The sequence below is a fragment of the Filicampus tigris genome, chromosome 4 (genome assembly GCF_054856515.1).
Source record: "Filicampus tigris isolate MCC_2025a chromosome 4, RoL_Ftig_1.0, whole genome shotgun sequence".
In the NCBI taxonomy this organism is placed as follows: Eukaryota; Metazoa; Chordata; class Actinopteri; order Syngnathiformes; family Syngnathidae; genus Filicampus; species Filicampus tigris.
Genome location: NC_141220.1, coordinates 21,311,295 through 21,330,917, shown reverse-complemented (window position 1 = coordinate 21,330,917; position 19,623 = coordinate 21,311,295). Strand labels below are relative to the sequence as shown.

Below are 19,623 nucleotides of genomic sequence, written 5' to 3'. Positions count from 1 at the left end.
CCCTTTTGGGGTGGGGGGGTGCTATGGGTTATGCAAATTACAATACCACAGGCACACGGTGTTATTTGGGATGAATTCTGATTCAACAACATATACACAGTTGTGCGAACAAAATGGCCACGTATCAAAGTCAATGGGTCGTAGTCTTGATGCAGTTATTGCAAGTATGGATTATGCCGCTGAATATTAAATGTTATTCACTGTTAATGTAATGTTCTGTATGTTCCAATACTTTTTCTCACTTGAAAATAGGGTGGCTTCAAACAAAAGGTGGTCTGTCCTGAGTTATTTAACGCATCTAGATGTAAATACCCAAGTGTCTTCAGTACACAACAAAAACAAAGGCGTTGACTTTGCCCTTCCATTACTTTTGGATTTAAAAATCTATCGAGACGTTTTCATAGGGAAAATGTATTCAGTATACAAGTGAAGAGTTAGGGGCTTAGTCACGGAATAAAGCAAACTCGTAAGTCAAGATACCACAGTACATTTTTTAAAAGTGGCTTGATTAAACGTAGACATCCACGGGGTCTCCAGTCTTGCTTGTGGCTGTTCTGTCTTTGTCCTGCCTTCTCAGCCATGACATTTTTTTCCAGCCAGTCTGGCCTGTTTTTTGGTGAAGCCATTCTTTAGTAGATCCCAAGGTGGGCCCCAGGTCTTTTCCATGTTAAAAGAAATTATTACATTTGTATTAAGGCCTACATCATATGCATTATTTCAGCTCTCTTAAACTCAAGTGAAATGATGCCCATTCAAGCTGTTTTGCACTGACAGGATGCCTAACAAACTTTGTTTGTCATTTCACTCACCTTTTGCTGCACGTCTCCCTCTGATGCTTGTGCTTGATGTTTTTTGTCACTTGGTTTTTTTGGGCATTTGAAAATAAACATTTGGGTCATCCACTCTTACAGTGCAGTGAAACATCAATGCAGCATCATCTGGCGCCGCAGATCGGGACACTGGCCGTTGCCTCAAATAACTGTTCATTCTGACATCACTCTTATGAGAGGCTGTAATATGTAATAATGTAGTTTGTGCCAATGTGCTATTCTTTCAATTAACAACACGCATTTATACATCTTGAGATGTCAGTGTAGTGACTGGTAGTATTTCAGTATTTTAGAAAAAGGTAAAGATGCTTGAGAACAAGAATCAAGAAGGTGTGGTTCACAATTCTATCGTAAAGTTTGAAATTTCAAGCAGGTAATTCAAGTTATAAATCTTGCGCTTGAGAGAAGCTGCCATTTTTCCACATATAAAGTGAAACAAAAGCAATGAAGTTGCCTAATCATTGGACTGAACAAATTAATGTGGTCTGACCTTGGATCGTGGTTCAGGAGAGTCACCGTCCGTTATAAATGGGAATTTTAGTCTGGAATTGCATCTATAGAGCAAACTGGTCAACAGAGTTATTATTGAGACAGCTGCACTGTTAATGAATCTTTTTTCTATCCTGACCCTAAACAGTGCTGATCGGAAGCATGAGATGCTGTAAAGTCCCTCTGAGGATCAGGAACCTAATGAATGCTTCAAAACATCACAAAGCAGTGCTCTCTCCACAATTTGAAGATATCCAATTTACTGATTGACAGAGTCTTGAATGATCAGCTCTCTTGTTGCTCATTGGCTGTCTCGTTTTTATTGCAGGAAGTTCCCTCTGAGGCAGGGAGTGTCTGCATATAAAATGGTCTGCAGTTCACTGCTCCATAGGTCAGAGGCTTGTTTATTCTGTCTCTATGGCTACGCTCAGTCCCAACAAAATCTTCCAATTGGCATGCGCAAAATACTTTTGATTACTGAATGCACATTGCACAAAGTGTAAGATAACCCTGGCAACCCTGGCAAATTTAATTTGACTCCACATTACCAGCTTGCAAATTGGGCTACAGATGAAACTTTTGACCAGATTTTGTTAAGTTTCTTTCTGGCAATGTGTATGTACGAATTTGTACTTTGCTTTTGTTTTTGTAAACGAAGCATGTCAGTTTTGTCACATTGATTTATGGGAGAAAGGATTTTGTAGGAATCAAAACATTGTGGGACCTATAGTACCCTTCTCAACTTTAACTTCAGAATTTGTGATCAATGCTTGACAGCTCTCGCATGCACAGTGAGGGCATAGGACCCATAACATTCTAGAAATTACAGTTGGGAAGAGGGGAAAATCAATTACAACCTTGCACAAATTCAGCTGCTTGAGTGGGACTGCTTGAGTGGGACTGCTAGCTTGCTCCGTGCCGATCGTCCTTACTGACTTACTTGTCTCATGCTGCTGCAGATGCCACGTCTTCCACCTCCAACCCCTCTGCCTCCTCCTCCTTGGCCATGGGAGCCCCAAGCTCCGTTGGCACGTCGTCCTCCGACCATCTCAAGGCCCCCCAGCATCTTCACTCGGCTGGAGGGGATGGAGCTGTAGCGTCAGATGTCCAAGTTATGGAGGCAGGAGCTGTGTCTGCTCCCATCAGGAGCAACAGTGGAGCAGGCGCTGCAGCAGGAGATCCTGGGTCAGGGGTCTTGTCAGGACTTGGAGTTCAGCAGCCTCAAAACACCCCATCAAAGCGGAGACCGGTCTTGAGCATATCGCCGCCACCTGAGGACCTGTTCGATGACAGTCAGATGTCCTGCTTGGAGGAGCCCCCCATAGCCAGCGCACTGGGTCCAGACTCCGAGCATAGCAGTAGCATGTGGGCCGATGAATCCGTTTCCAACTTCAGCTTGGTCAGCTCCTTCTCCTACAACGACAATACGGAGGTGCCGCGCAAGTCTAGAAAACGAACCCCTCGCCAGCGGCCTGGCCCGAAGCCTGCTCCCCCAGAGGACAGCATGGATGTGTTTGACGCTGACAGTGCCAAAGCGCCTCACTTTGTCCTGTCCCAGCTCGGCCCGGACAAAACTAGCCCCGTGACCAGGTGGGTATGACAGTCCTTCGTGTTGAATACACAAAACCCATTTCTGACCGCTGTGGTACCTTGACTTTTGTGTTCTATTAGTTCTGTGACCAAGCTCAAACTCAGTTGACTAATTTCAAATAAAATTTTGCCATTGAAACGAATTGAATTATTATTAATTTGTTCCACCTGCAATTGGCTGGCAACCAGTTCTGGGTGTACCCACCTACTGCCCGATGACTGGGATAGGCTCCGCACGCCCGCAACCCTTGTGAGGATAACCGGTTCAGATCCAGTGGATGGATGGATGGATAATTCGTTCCAAAAAATAGTCATAGATTTGTGTTGAAGACATGTTGGACATTAACAGTACATTTTACTTTTCAAATTAAGAGTAAGTCAGTTAGAACATGAAGCAACTTGTTGACTGCTGCCCATTTTGTTAATTGAGAATTGCAACTAGTCCCCATAAATATATTTATTTGCAAAATTGTGTTATAGTGACTCCTTTGGCATACACTCATTTCTTGGTTTTCAAAGGGGTCTGGGAGTGCCCATGCAGATCACTATGTGAGCTCGAGCAATTTAGCTCGTTGCTAAATGGTAAGCGTCCGTCTACCGAGTGTATCTGCTCTTGAAGCAGGGAAGAGGTGGTGGTGCTTCAAAGTCCAAATGGCTCCTCCACTGTAGCTCTTTAAACATTGTATATATGCAGTGGAGTGCAGTGCATTTCTAGAGTGGTGAAAGTGTTTGCTGCGTTGCGACAGCAATTCCTCAAGTACAGGACTTTCCAAATAAGGCGCATGCATTAATTGGCGTTGATGCATTAAAGGGACTTCAAGTTAATTCATTATTAATTTGCAAATTCAAGGTCAAGGTACCCTGTAGTTATGACTGAGGTCATTAAATTATTTGTTTCATTGCAGCTCACTTGAGTCGGGAACTGCAGTGAAGGGTGGATCACTATCAACTCAGTTCCCTCAGAGAAGCAATGGGAGGGAGCTAAAGATGTTGGTGCAGCCTGAGACCCAGCACAGAGCTCGATATCTGACCGAGGGCAGCCGAGGTTCTGTCAAAGACCGCACACAACAGGGATTCCCTACAATCAAGGTTGGACAAAAGAGGCTGCTTCTCGTCATTGGGATGATACACACACATTACACATCATACTAAGACAAAGTCCAACACCCATGTTCTTTAGTTAGCTTTGTGATGACTATACCCAATTTGAAAATCAAGTAATTTGCACCCAGACTGTAATACATTCAAGCAGGCAAGTGTCTTAACTCAACACGCAACTGTTTCCTTGTAGCCTGCAGAAAAGCATTCAGATAAACATATGCCTGTCTAGTTGTGTCGAAAAGAACTACAGTGAACTCCTGTGCATCGCAGTTCCTGGGATTGAATGGCTTAACTGTGAAAAGACAAGTAAATTCATCAATGCCAGTGAATGAGTTACACATTTTCATTTCTAAAAATTAAACAATTTAAGAGTATGAAAAATGTATTTAGACTTATATTATTTTAGAAAGATGATTTAGAAGATTTATTTATTTTTTATTTTTTTTACAAACCTTTACGAGTCTTTACAGCTACTAATGTATCTAACACTTCCTGTGATAATTCCCCGAATAATTGATTTGGATATTCGATTCCAAAAAGATTTGTGACAGCCCTAACCGTCATGAAAGTTTAGTTTATTATCCTTCCTGTCATTTTTACCCAAAATGCTCATGTGGCTAATCCGTTCAAGCTAACTCAATCTACGATCAAAAATATGCGTATTTGATGGAAATTTGTAACGTTTGCTGCAAGGCTTGATGCGAACTATTCTCCACGAACTCAATTTTTTAACGGTGTATCACATGCCCGGGCAGGTTTCCAGGTAGTGACGTAAATCCCCCGGCTTGTTCTATACATAGCAACTGCCTTTGCATGCGGGATGCTGGAACGTCAATTAAATACATTGCGTTCCTTCCAGTCGACCTCAGTGCTGCCCGGCACATTGTGGCATAATGTGATCTTCAACTGAAGCTGTGCAATTCTAAACTTGGCTATGTCTGTATACATACTGTAAATTGTCAATAGTGATCTTTTACGCTCTGCCGAGTCTCTCCCTGAGAAGAACATACAGTATAGTTATTATTTATCAGGGTGATCTGCTTTGTTTTTTAATCATATAATTGCTTTTTCTTCCCAGTTGGAGGGTGTCAGTGAACCAGTAGTGCTGCAGGTGTTCGTAGCGAATGACGCAGGCAGAGTGAAGCCTCATGGTTTCTACCAGGCATGCAGAGTAACCGGTCGCAACACCACTGCATGTACAGAAGTGGACATTGAGGGCACCACTGTTATCGAGATCCCACTGGAGCCCAGCAATGACATGACACTTGCGTAGGAATTATTTTTTGGATCGATTTTGAGCGATTTCATATAATATCTCAAGACGTAATTATTCCACCATATTGTATTTGTACAGGGTGGACTGCGTAGGAATTTTGAAGCTTCGTAACGCCGATGTGGAGGCACGCATTGGCGTGGCAGGATCCAAAAAGAAGAGCACCCGGGCTCGACTGGCCTTTAGAGTCAACATCCCCCAGGCGGACGGATCTGTCCTCATCCTACAAGTCACCTCATCGCCCATTCTCTGCAGTGAGTAGAAAAGCAGGTTGAACCAAAACAATCTGTTTATTTTCAGGAATACCATTAGCATTTGAATTGCATCAAATATACACCGTTGTTAGATCAGTTTTGTAATGCCACCACTAAACACTTTTACAGTGAGGCCAATAAGTATTAGGCAACTTAAAAATGTGCAAGTTCATCCGTTGAAAAAGATGAGAGGTTTGTAATGTTTATCATATGTACATACCAAGTGTGAGACACAATGTAAAAAACAATCCAGCAAATCACATTGTATGATTTTTAAACAATTTCTTTGTGAAAATTGGTGGCCAATAAGTATTGGGCAGCCAGCAAACGTTACTTGTAATACTTGGTAATGTAGCCTTGGTTGGCAATGACAGAAGTCAAACGGTTCCTATATTTCTTGACCAGGTCTACACACACTTTGGTTGGTATTTTGGCCCACTCCTATGCACACATCGTCTCTAGAGCTGTGATGTTTGAGGGCTGTCGCTTGGCAACACAGCGTCTCAACTCACTCCACAGGTTTTCAATTGGGTTGAGGTCTGGACACTGGCTAGGCCACTCCAGAACCTTGATATGCTTTTTACAGAGCCACTCCTTGGTTTTCCTGGCAGTGTGCCTTGGATTGTTATCATGCTGAAGACACAGCCACATTTCATCTTCAATTTTCTGACCGGGGGAAGGAGGTTTTTACCCTCAATGTCACAATACATGGCCCCATTCATCTTGCCATTGATACGGAGCAGTCTTCCTGTCCCTTTTGCAGAAAAGCATCGCCGAAACATGTTTCCACCCCTATGCTTCACAGTAGGTATCATGTTCTTGGGATGCAACTCAGCAAATGCTTTCTTCTTCCCCCAAACATATCGAGTGGTGTTTAAACTAAGAACTTCAATTTTGGTCTCATAGGACCACATCACATTCTCCCAATCCTCCTCTGGGTCATCCAGATGATCTTAAGCAAATTTTAGACGGTCCCTTACATGATTTTTGCGTAGTAGGGGAACCTCACAGACGATGCAGGATTTCACCCAAGATGACGTAGTGTGTTACTTATTGTCATCTTTGTGACGGTGGTCCCAGCTGTCTTCAAATCATTGACCAGTTCCCGCCGTGTACGTCTGGGCTGATTCCTCACTATTCTCGGGATCATTTGAACCCCACGAGGTGCCCCACTCCGAGGGAAATTGTTCGTGATGTTATACTCCCATTTTCTAATAATGTTTACCACTCTTAATCTTTTCTCACAAAGTTTTTTACCAATTGCAGTTTGACTCAGCCTAGCTTTGTGCAGTTCTACAATTTCATCTCTGGTGCCTTTGAGTTGTTTGTTTTTTAGCTGTCCAATGCTTATTGGCCAACCATTTTCACCCAAAAATTGTTTAAAAATCATACAAAGTGATTTCCTGCAATTTTTTTTTACATTATCTCTCATGCTTGATGTGTACCTATGATGTAAATTACAAACCTGTCATCTTTTTAAACGGATGAACGTGCACAATTTTTAAGTTGCCCAATACTTATTGGCCCCACTATAGTTGTGTTCCCTGTGGTAAAATACAAGGCCAGAAGATGATAATTTTAATCTTCTACTTCTGTATTCCAGCCCAGCCAGCAGGAGTACCAGAGATCCTGAAGAAGTCCCTTCATAGCTGCTCAGTAAGAGGAGGAGAGGAAGTTTTTATAATTGGAAAGAACTTCCTCAAAGGAACCAAAGTTGTTTTTCAGGAGAATATTGCAGGTATCTTTTGTCACTATTCGTAATTTACTATGTAATCGTTCGAAAGAGGAAAATAATACTTTTCATGTTTGTAGATGATAATTCCTGGCAAGCCGAGGCTAGTATTGACATGGACCTTTTTCATCAGGTAAATGAAAATGACTTGCAGCATGGATCAGATGATATAAATGTGAATACAATTATAACCGTTTTATCGATCTCCATCTTCCGCAGAACCATTTGATTGTGACAGTTCCTCCCTTCCACAACCAATCAATAACTTCTCCAGTTTCCGTGGGAATTTTTGTGATGACCAATGCTGGTAAATCACATGAAGCCCAACCTTTCACCTATTCTCCAGACTCAGGTAATAAGAAATAAATCCCTTGTTTCCGTGATTTTTACTAAACTGCCAACCACTGAGATAATTAATTAAATGAATATAACACTTAACTTTCTTAGAATCATACCGCTATTATATTTAAGGTCTGGATTGGGTTAACAAACTTCATCATTAGCATTGGGAAGATTATACTTGGGGTATAATTTTTTGCCCAGAATCATAATGCTATCATTTTCCCCCACACTTACCCACAGCTGATAATGCAGATGTTGAAGCAGTAAAAACTGAGGAACCTTCATTCAAGACATGTATATTTGACAAAACTGAGGAACCTTCATTCAAGACGTGTGTATTTGACAAAACTGAGGAACCTTCCTTCAAGACATGTATATTTGACAAAACTGAGGAACCTTCCTTCAAGACAAGTATATTTGACAGTCAGATCCAATCTGTGTCCTCTGACCAAACTGACTGCTCTGGTCAGCCTTTGAAAAAGCAAGAGGACACACCAATGGAAGTGTCTAGCAATCCACAGCCCACAAATGTGTTCAAGGTGAGATGTGATATACAGTACGAGGCAGAAGCGATCATTGACACTATTTGCTGATCCATGCTTTTCTTTCATTCCATAGCAATCCCCTGGTCCAATTGTTTCAGTGCAGCAGACACTTGAGCTCAGTTCCAGCCCTCATTCAGGCGGGGAGTCCTTTCAGAGCTCAATGCCCCTCCAACCTGAGGATGTGGAGCTTCCCCAGGCACCCTCTGTCTTTCCTAGCTTAGAGTCCCTCAACTCGATACAAAAGCAAGACATTGCCCCAACAGCGTCCTTTCCAATGTCAGGAGATACAACAATCCCCCCGGTGACACCAGAAGTCCCCCACCAGTTCCTTAGAGACCCTCAAGAAAGCCTGCCCGTTGAAAGCTCTAACAGCGGTACGATCGTGGTTGTAGCCATGTCCCAAATAGCAGCGCCCTCTCCGCCCCAGCCACAGCAGTCACAGGTTCCCTTATTTGCCCAGGAAGGCGTAGTCCAGCTGGAGAGGGCTGTAAGGGAGCTCCAGGCTGGGGCTAACACCACACTCCAGCAGGTTATAGAGGCAGCTGTAGCCCAGCAGCAGCAGCAGCTAAATTCTGTGCTTTACAGTCCTACTTCCTCTGCAGACTCACTTCAACAGCATGTCCAGGAGAACATGAACAGCCTTAGGTTGGGAGCCACAGATAATTCACTGTCGCCACAGCAACAGCTGCAGATACAGCAACAGCAGCAAATGCAACAGCAGCAACAGCAGCAGCAAATACAACAGTTTCAGCAACAGCAAATACTTGGTAACCTTCAACAGCAACATCTCCAGCAGCAACAGCAGCAAGTCCTTGGAACCATGCAGATTCAACAACAACTTCTACTACAGCCACAAGACCAACAGCAACTACAGCAGCAACAAATTCTGGAGAACATTCAACAACAGCAGTTGCAACAGAATCAGCAACAAGTCATAAACAACATCCAGCTTCAGGATCAACAACAAAATCAAATTCTAAGCAATTTACAACAGCATCAGCTGCAGCAGCAACAAAGCCAATCGTTGAGCAACCTGCAGCAACAACAGTTGCAAGAACAGCAAGTTTTAGAGAACCTGCAGCAGCAACTGCAGGCCGAGCTGCTCCAGCCTCAAATCCATTCCAATCCTCAAGTGCAGCAGCCGGTCTCCCTCCTTCAGCAACCTGGCGAGATGCTTACCATCCAAACCAGCTTCCCAACGCAGCCCCCATCCCATACGTCGCCCCCACAGCAGCTCTTCCAGTCCCCCAGGCCTATTGTAGAGACCCAGGGTACCCAACAGCAGGTTCAAGCCGCCCTGCTCCAGAATACCCTTTCAGTCTTGACAAACAGCGGCCTCAACACAGAGCAACAGTCCACCGGGTCGGCCCTGTATCTATCGCCAAACTCTCAGTCCCAACAGCAGCAGCAGTTGGCGTTCATCTCCACCATGGAGACGTCCACCAGCCAGCCCCAGCCCGTTGCCATGTTTCATAACCAGCCTCAAGCTCAGCTTTCGCAAATGCAGCAGCAGAGCACCCCCATGGAACAACAGCAATCGCCGCAGCAAAATCAACAACAGTCACCACAACTTTCCATTAGCCAACAGGGCTCTTTGTTCCAAAGCATACCCAACCATTCGCAACCTAATCCTCTCCCCCAGAATCAGCTCTCCCAGCCACAGCAGACAGGTCTGCTCCTCTGCACTGCAGATCTAAATCCCCAGACTATCCTTTTCAGCTCCCAGAACCAAGGATCAGCCCCGATGGGAAGCATCCCGGTTGGACTTTCCCAACCAGAAACAGCCGAGCCAATGTCCTTCCAGGATCAGAGCTCCATGGGTAACAACTCCACATCCACTCAGAACCAACAGCGCAGCATTTTCCAGGAACAGCAACCCATGCAAGTGGGCACAAGCTCTTCGAGTGTCCCCAACAGTCAATCTGTGGAGCTGTTCCTGCCCCAGGCGTCCCTGTCCAGCCTACAGAGCACTCTCAGTTCGCAGGAGTTAAACAACCAGGCTGCAGCCCCTGGCACGACCATCTTTGTGGTCCAGGGCGCTGTAGGCGTGGTGGACAGCCCTGGCCAGCAGCCCCCAGAACAGCTTTTCCAGACGAATGTGGTTGAAAATGTGGCCCAACGAGGACCAGCCAACTTGTTTTTGTTTGGCATCCAGAATGGTAAGTTGGTTGAAATTGCCTAGCCATCTATTTTATACACCCCTTAATCCTGTTCTGAGTCATATAACCCAGTTGATTTAATACAACCTGGACTGGTAGAAGAATTGTGAACATGTTTCAAATTGAGCGACAGTACTCAACCTTGACTTGGAATCAACCAACTTGCGCGTATTTCAAGTTACAGGCTTTTCACATTGGCTATGTTTACATGGACACATTTATTCGAAATTAAAGGCCTGATCGGAATAAAAATGCTTCATGTGCACACCCCATTCGGAACGTTATGACCAGATCAAGCCCATTCTGAACAAGATTTCATTCCGAACGAGAGGGGTGGTTTTATGAAAACACTTATTCTGAAATTTCAGAACAAACCATGTTTAGCGCGCATGTCTGTGACGCCATTATGCGCGTTTCTGTTATTCTCGGAAGACATGGAAGGGCGCGAGACTGAACTGGCACATTTGCAGCTCCATTAGGAAGTGTTAACTCGACGTTACAGTGCAAATGGGAAAAATATATGAAATAACGCTAAAGTTTAAAGTAGAAATGGACGGAGCGATGTTTTGTTGGCATGAAAGTTGCTACAACTACGTTATCTTCTACTACTATTTCTGGTATATTTGGTCAATCTGCGCATGTCAAAATAATTTGTTCCGATCGAAATGTGATGCATGAACATGCAAGTCCTAATCAATATCTTTAGTGTCCATGAAAACTGCATCCGATCATATTCCGAACTGATAGGATTCAAGAAATCTTGTCGACGGAAACGTAGCCACTGTCAGATTTAATTTATTTAGTTTGCTTTGAAAAAACACCAGAACACTAAGGTAGTTAAATTAAATGGCAACACCCAGGGTGTCTGAAGTCATACTTGTGGCTGCTGGCCCTGGCAGAACCGACATGGGCCTTGATTTAAATCGATTAAACACTTAAAGGAATCCATAATTATATACTGTAAATGCACGCAAGTACATAGCATCTTGGCGATCAAGGCAGCCGCCTAAAAAGATATCCATTCTCCTTCCCCTATATTGTAATCTAGGCCTGCCCGTGGATGACAGAATTTATAACAGAGATGTATACTGTCAACAATTTCTTGTAATAATGATTTTTTTTTAAAAATCAACATTATGCAAACCTGAAACATTCTTCAATAAACAGCTTTAAGACATTACAACAAAGTTCAGAGTACATTTTTCTTAAGATTTTGATGCCAATATTTTCCTTTTTACTGAAAATGAATATCGGCTCCAAATATTTGTTATCAGCCTCCTTGACTACTAATAATCGGTATCGACATCGGCCCTGAAAAAAGCATATCGGCCTATCCCTACTTACGAGTAAATTGATTAACGAGCTTGGTCGCTCAACGAATCAACTCATCAAGTCAAGGTATTACTATATTTCTATTTTGTCCTCCTCTCAAGACACTCCCCAGCTGCTCAACTCCTCCGGATCAACCCTTCCAGTTCAGAGCCAGGCCCAGAGCACAGGCCACATGCAGCCCCTCATGGAGCAGCCCATGGGCCAGGCGGCATCCAGCATGCACGGCAGCCTACAGGCACAGATGCAGTCCAGCCTGCAGAACGCCCTGCAGACCAACAACCAGGTGACCCTGCAACCTGTTTTACAGGTCAGCATAGACACAAGCCTGCCAACTCCCATGCAGACCAATCTCCAGATACAGAGCAGCTTACAGAATACACTGCAGGGCTCCATATCGTCGGCGTCTGACATGGGCAAAATCGAGGACCTACTGGAAAGTCTGCAGAAGCAGTGACGTGTGTGTGCGTGTGTGTATGTGCGGACCACATGGAGAGAAGGTAGCCATGTACTCCTAAAGTCGACGAGACTTGCCGGTGCATGGTGTTTTGTGCCAATGCCACAAAACTTAAAATTAAGTATATTTAAGAAATAAATGCCCCCCTTTTACCTTTAAAAAAAACAATTACGAGCTTATGTAACTCACGTTTATTAACTATTTATCATAAATTATAGCCTTTGTATATCCATTGTCCTTGAATTGATGATCTGCCTTTTGTTATTACCCCTCTTGCAGGATCAGAGAGGCCTGTAATAACTGCTTTAGTCGTAAAAAAATGCAGTGTTTTTTCAAGAGTGTTTTAATATTGTGGGCCTAGGAGAGGGGGCAAACCAACCTGTTTTTTGGATAGAAAAACTGGAAGGAAGATTGTCGCAACTGGGGAACCTCGTGAGTAGTGAGCAGGCAAAAGTCGTTATAACAGTTACATATGGATTAAAACATCTGATTGTAGACAAACGTTGGGCTGAATCAAATATTTTGGAGTGTGGAACCTCTACATAAAAGAATTGCGTGGAAGGTGATGCTTGCAGAGCATCTGGTTTGCTTTTTTTTTTTTTTTAACATCACTCAAATTTGCTCTAACGGGAACTGCTCTTATCTTATGTACATTTGAAGAGAAGGCACTTTGAAAATATAATATCCACAAACTACTACAGTGAAGCCCCAATTATTGCAAGGGGTATGTTCCAGAGCCACCCATGAAAATCTGCAATCTACAACGACCCATATACAGTGGAACCTCGATATGATAGACCCGGAACCAACTGTCTCTTTATTTAACAGACAAAATTTGCAGAAATAGCGAGCAAAGTCCTTTTGTTCTGAAATGGCCACTGTTGTTTGCAGACGTACATCCTCTAGTTCTGCTGCCGGCTCCGGGTCGGTCCAGAAGGGCTGTGGATGACGGCGGCGCTCCAGAGGTCTCTGTTTACTCGAGCGCTCATCGTGCACACACATCTTTCGAACATTCGATACTGATTTTGGTGCAGTAAGTACACAGTTGTTATTTTTCAAGCCATTCACAATGGCATCCAAACGTAAAGGAGGTGAGAAAAGGGAACACGCTAACTATAGTATTGGCGACAAATTGAGATTTAAGTCGGCTGTTTCCATGTCTACTGTGAAACCTTCACAATATGATCTTGGCACTTCCACGGCAGTATTGGACCATCAGAGCAACGTTTAAAGATGAAGTTAAAACTTAGCAAACATTTTAAAATACATATTCAAACACTTATTAAAATGCACTGAAACGTGTGTACTGCAACACACTTTGTCTATTTGTTAGCACCAGTTCTCTCTCTCGCTGGCAAGATGCTGCTGATAACTGTATAACACCATTTTGAGGAAGCAAAATGAAAATGCTCGCCTGCGCAGTTCTCCGAATAAGAAGCAAAGGTGTGCCTGCTTTAACCTCTGTCACTCCCAGCTAATTTTCTGTGAATTGCCACATCAAACAAATAAGCATGAAATTTATAGTATATACATTATATTTGAACACCAAAATGTTCAAACATACCATATTTTGTCGAACGAGTCCGCTATCCAAGTTGTAACATAACGCAAAATGCCTTCGATGACTCAAGGAAATTAGCATGGATGCTACAGTGATTCTAACCTTCAAACAACTGCTACTTTAAAACACATGATGCAGTAACGTGTACAGAGGATACAACAAAAGGAAGTCAAATATTGTATATTTTAAGCGGCAAAATGTTCAGTGAAACCATGTCGTTTTCTCTGACAAATGTCCGCTAGCTTAATGCTAGCATACATGAAACACCTTAGACGGGCTGAAGGGAATGTGTGTAAATGTTATAATTATAAACCTTAAAAGATTGCTGCGATACAGCGGGGGCTCAAAAGAATTGCAATATAGTGGAGGTTCACTGTAATAGTCAAAAGTGTTATGAAGCACATTCGTTTTCGTTGACTCAAGTTTAACACTCCCGAATGAGACTGAACCCGGTTGAATACTGTGACTTCTCTCGGTGTTTCCAAACAACTATGAAGTTTGTCGTATCTTTTTTTTTTTGTTTTGTTTTCCCAACTTGATGTGGATATATAAACTTTACACTTTTTGAGTGTTGTGTGGTTTTATAAACATTTTATCTCAAGCACTTTATAACCTCCTCTGTGTAACCAGCTAACCCTTACATCCATCCGTGCATCCATTCACACGCGTAAACAAACATACAGCAAAATGGGGAGGGGGGGGGGGGGGCGCAAAGCCGTCTTTGTAGGATAAAAACATAGCAGAGCATCTTCTCAATAGTTTGTACATCCAGACCAACTTAGTATTGAAAGATTCAAAGGTTTTACTCTGAAGGAGTATTGGGCCACACTGTTTTTTTTTTTTTTTTTAATTCCAGAATTAGATTACAATTATATGGGAATAAAGACTTAATTTCAAAACAAAAAAAATTGTTTGAAAAAAAGTCCTATTATTACAAGAATGAAGTAATAAAGTTGCAAGATTAAATACAACATCTTTTATCATTGACTAAATCAGGATTGTTCTCATAATGTTACAACTAGGACGAAAGCCATTTTGGAAACTAATTAAATTTTTTCCCCCGCAAAATTGCAATTTAACATGCAAATATTTATTAATGGTCCTTTTCTAATATTTTTAACAAAGAGGCAATTGATTCATCTTTATTAATTCATCTATTATAAATGATAAGATATTAACATAAAGGCAAGAGAAACATTCATTAATATGGGAGGCAGTTTATCTACTACAATTCCAAGCGTTAACTTACAATATTGACGTGTTTGTAACAGAAAAGAGGATGGTAATTCCCACTTGATTTTTAAAAAATTAAAAGTAGTGCTTCTTTTGCACTGACACTATATTTTTACCTCTTCGATTGAAACAGTAATGATTAATTAACTCGGGTCTGTGTGAAAGCCACGTCTAAGCTCTCAAATTCTTTTTAAATTATGTTTCTGTCTGCTTGGGGGGCTGAGATATTAATTAATTTGTAGGTGTTGAATTTCTGTGAAAAATTCAGGTTTTCAAGGTCTGGGAGAAGCACAATATGCATATTCCATCAGTTTGAGCATAATCATAAATATTCTCTTAGAAGATATATCGTGAGTGCTACTCAAAGATTTGCCTGCATCATGATGTCAGCACCAACAACGATAAAATGGAAGTCAAGCCCGTCGGGACAAATTTTGGTGCAAAATGTAAACGTAACCTAATTGCATACAATTGTAGTAGCATTAAGACTATTCTCATAAAATTCAATAAAAAAATCTTGAAATATTACGTTCTTGAAAAATCTGAAATCTTTCAGCGAAAACAATCAAACTTGATTTTGGTAGCATGAAAATAATTATTCTTGTAAAATTACTACCGGTAGTTTCTTGCAGTTTTACACCTTTATTCTTTTCCCTCCAGATATTCCCTGAAAAATTGAAAAATGTCCCCGGAAAATATCCAGTTTCTTAATAACAGTCTGACTTTATTCATGATTTTTTTCACTATTTTCTACCTTTTAAAAATACTTCTTCTTAAAATACATTTAGAGAAAAGGCCCCAAGATACTTTATTCTGGTAACATTACCACTTTCTCACAGTAGTGCATTTTTTTTCCTCTAAATACCCCAACCCCCCCCCCCCCCCAACAAAAAAAACGTTAAGAACACAACTTGATTCTTGTAAAATCACAACTTTATTCTCATATTATATAAACAAAAATTCAACTTTATTCTGGTAACATAACTTCATTCTTGTAAAATGACTTCTTTCTCACAGTATTACCTTTATTCTTTTAAAATAAGTCTTGTCTCAAAATATTTCCCAGATAAAAAAAAAAAACTACTTTGTTGTTGTAACAGAATGATTTTATCCATCCATCCATTTTCCCAACCAAACTTTTTATTTTAAAAATGAATCCTTCCAACTTTATTGTACTTTTTTTCACCGCATTTTTTTTCCATGTGGCCCGACTACTGCTCGGCGGTCCAGTCCGGCATGTGCGTGCGTATTGGCCATTCCCTCGCAGTTGTTGTCATTTTAATCCGTATTTTCCAGTACCGTTGGCTGTTGTTTTCTTCTTCGTTCCTAACACGTTATGAAGATTGATCATACTGCTCTTTTTGTTCATACTATTTGACCATGTGTTTGTGGAAGTTTTAAAGAGTAGGCAGGCAACGTGTAACTTTGGCACCTTCCCGACTTTTGTGAACGGTAACTACGATGACAGAGGCGACCATTTTGGTGCTGCGGTGCCATGTTCGGGCACTGATTGTTGCTTTCAAGCAGTGCTCAAACCAAAGCTCCTGACGTCAATTTTTTTTTTGTTTTGTTTTGTTTTACGCCCTCGTCGTCGTGTTTACTCATTTCTACTTGCAGCTCTTGTGTGTACAGTCCAGAGAAAGATGTGTAAAAGGTACTTTGAAGAAGAACATTTCTACCAATTTGATCACTCAAAAAAAGCATCGCAACATGACACTGCTGTACGTACTTAAGCATATCTCCAACAACAACAACAAAAAATGGTGTCTCACATATTTGTTTACATTTTTCATCTTTACTCTAGTCCTGTCGCTGTTCGTGCTCCATTTTGAAGTAAATTATCTTTTTTAGACTTTTGTATCCATGTATCAAAGTGTAGAGTATTTTTGTAACTTAAACAAAAGGTGTTGTTTGATTCTCACAGTGGAGAATAGTATCAGTGCTGGTATGTTGGCCGAAAGCTAGCGCAGGTGTGTTGTGCTCAAAGCAAGTCCAGATTGACCTGATTTTCTCTTTTGATCTTTTTTTTTTTCTTCCTTTTGTTGTCTTGTATACAAGGGATCCTCGGTTTACGACAAGTTATGTTCAGACGGCGGTTATTTAATATGTAGTCTATCACAAACCTTTCGTAGTAAAGTCAGAATTACAGTTAATATTTGTATTAAAACACTTTTGGAACATAAAACTAATAAAAAACTGTTAAATTCCATCTAGTGTATGATTGTCAGACCTCAACAACGACCTTATAAAATTGACTTTTTACTTCAGAAAAATGATGCAATGCAACCATTTTCGCAACTTTAGGGCTGCTTAAATAACACTCTTCAAAATACTGCTTTTGATTGTTGCTGTATTTTTCGGACTGTAAGTCGATCTAAAGGCCTACGTCTAATTTAGCTGGTTCTGAAACTTACCGTTATGACTTGTCTCGAAACTGTAAAGATTTTTTTTTTCTTCTGAAAATCATTATTGGAACATGAAACCTTTTCCAAATGTTTTCTCATTACTTTAGGGATACAGGGAAGCCTAGGTTTACGGCGGAGTTCCGTTCCTCCTGCGCCAATGTAACTGATGAACTTGTATGAAAGTCAGAATTAAAGTAAATATTTTTGTGAGAAACACTTGAAGGCAATAAATATAAAGCAACTAACCTTGAAACATTAACAGAGGACTCCCCATATTTTTTTAGATAGTCAGGAAATTGACAGCTTTAAGTTGTATTTTTCGAGGTAAAAGGTAAAATCTTATGTTTTAAGTACAGTACATGGACCCCCGCTATTTGCGGCGACAGGGACTGCAATGGCAAATATGTGTTAAATACTTGACGTTCCTATAATTTCCATGAAGAATAAAAATTCTGAAAAAAGAATGAAGCGGAGATCAGGAAGGGGAAAAAACGCAAGTGGTGGATCAGGTCCCCCAAAATAAAGTGAATAAATGCCGCAAATAATGGGGACTCCCCCCAAAAAATGAAAATGGGTCAAATTATTATGGGCAAACCACCAATATGTGGTTTTCTCTTGTGAAAATCTTGACTATTCTCTATCCCCCGCAAATTAGACAATTTTGTCAAAATTATACTATTGTGTAATCCCGTAATTTGTCACAGCTCACGAAATTTAGGATTACAGTAAATAAACATGAGAAACACTTATTGACCATTAATATAGAAGAATTGAAAACCATTAAGTACGGTGGTAACTGAGCATTTAAACCTCCTTGTGCCGTGTGATGGCGGCATGTTGTGTTACGTTCCTAACTTGGAAAAGTGGTATGCCGTAAACCTCGGATCCCGTCTGTAATGATAACCCACTGCCACATGTGCTACATGGTCTGGAGGCATTTTCTTTCTCTCCCACCATTCTTGGTCAAGCATCTCAAAAGTGGCATTTGATTTATTTATTTTTTTTACTCATCCAGTAAACTGTAGGCCTGGTTAGCGCGCACTTGTCGGTTTTCAAGCATTCCATTCCTCTTGATTATAGGGGGGAACTAAAGAGCACATTTGAGAAGAGTATGCTTCTTAAGCCATACTATAGAAGAAGAGGAGAGTGGGTGGGCTTCAGTTTCATGAATGTAATTGTTTTACCTCATGCTGTGTGCACATCAGACCAATTTGCAGAGAACGTTTTGCAGCTAATGTGTAGTTTTCTTTTTTTTCTTTTTTTTTTTTTTTTTTTGCATTGTCGGTCCTGAAGAAGAAAACACTCGACTGAAGCCGGGGCGATGAAAGCACACAAATCTTTTACCTTTTCCACACTTTTGTCATTCACTGGTGTGTGTGAATGAATATCCGTGTATATTTAAATGTGAAATATACTGCAGGGGTATGTTGAATTTCAATGGCGGCGCTTTCAACAGAACTTTGTGTGCCTTGATTAAAAAAAAAAAAAAAAAAAAAAAAGTTTTCTCTGCTGTTTGCTCTCTAAACTGTCCCCCTTTATCTCCTGCATTTTTTTTGAAAACGACAGCCCACACTGGTTGTTTTAGTGTTTTTTTTTTTTTTTTTTTTTTTTGCATCATTGCATGATATCATTCTACCTGTTTTAGGGTGCCTCATGAGATTGAATTGAGGTTTTAAAAAAAGGGACGAAGTAATGGCGATTGTTTCCTTGCAAGGATGTTTTTGTGCTGCCGTACTTCTCTGCATTTACTCTATCTACTGTTGCTGTGAAAGGCAAAAAAAAAAGTTACTGTTCATTGCCAATAGCGTGAGCCGTATGTCGTCCTGTTGTAGTCAAAAGGATCTTACCCTCAGTTTGCTTTCTCACACTCTCTCAGTTGTGTGTGTGTGTGTGTGTGTGTGTGTGTGTGTGTGGGTAGTATATCTTTAGCCTTACAGCCCTACGTTTAGGGATAATGGACAAGCACCCCCCCGCCCCCCAGTGTGTTATCATTCATCTGAATTATGTACTTTGCCTTGGTCTGGACATTTGTATACTCTCTTCAGTTTGTATCTGTAATCCTGCTGCTACATTAAATTAATTAATAAAAATGAATAAATAACAAATCTGGGGAGTTTTTTTTTTTTTTCCAGCTTTCATTTTTGTGATATTAAAGATAAGATGTGATATTAAAAATATAACTGCCAAATTCAAAATTGTTAGCCTCATACCATAATTGCCAATGTCATTGTTAAAAAAAAAACTAAATACAAAAACTAAAAATAGCTGAAAGTAATGTTCTAGTTTGTTTTATTTTTTTTATGTTTTCATGTGCACAGGTTCT

The 19,623-nt window shown here is 41.0% G+C and overlaps 1 protein-coding gene across 2 annotated transcripts in view; it reads left to right on the top strand.

Annotated features, from left to right (window-relative positions):
• The window catches only part of nfat5a (nuclear factor of activated T cells 5a), a 36,993-nt gene extending 17,588 nt beyond the window's left edge, over positions 1-19,405 (top strand). Inside the window, exons 2-12 of one of the 2 annotated variants that reach the window (XM_086027708.1) lie at positions 1,648-1,710; positions 2,279-2,909; positions 3,815-3,998; positions 5,089-5,279; positions 5,365-5,537; positions 7,141-7,275; positions 7,350-7,402; positions 7,489-7,621; positions 7,852-8,150; positions 8,230-10,315; positions 11,749-19,405. In XM_086027708.1, coding sequence (XP_085883834.1) covers positions 2,326-2,909; positions 3,815-3,998; positions 5,089-5,279; positions 5,365-5,537; positions 7,141-7,275; positions 7,350-7,402; positions 7,489-7,621; positions 7,852-8,150; positions 8,230-10,315; positions 11,749-12,101 — 4,191 coding nt within the window. In that variant the 5' untranslated portion in view covers positions 1,648-1,710; positions 2,279-2,325 and the 3' untranslated portion in view covers positions 12,102-19,405. The remainder of the gene's footprint in view (positions 1-1,647; positions 1,711-2,278; positions 2,910-3,814; positions 3,999-5,088; positions 5,280-5,364; positions 5,538-7,140; positions 7,276-7,349; positions 7,403-7,488; positions 7,622-7,851; positions 8,151-8,229; positions 10,316-11,748) is intronic. The other variant, XM_086027707.1, reaches the window with a different exon arrangement.
• The last annotated feature ends 218 nt before the right edge of the window (positions 19,406-19,623 follow it).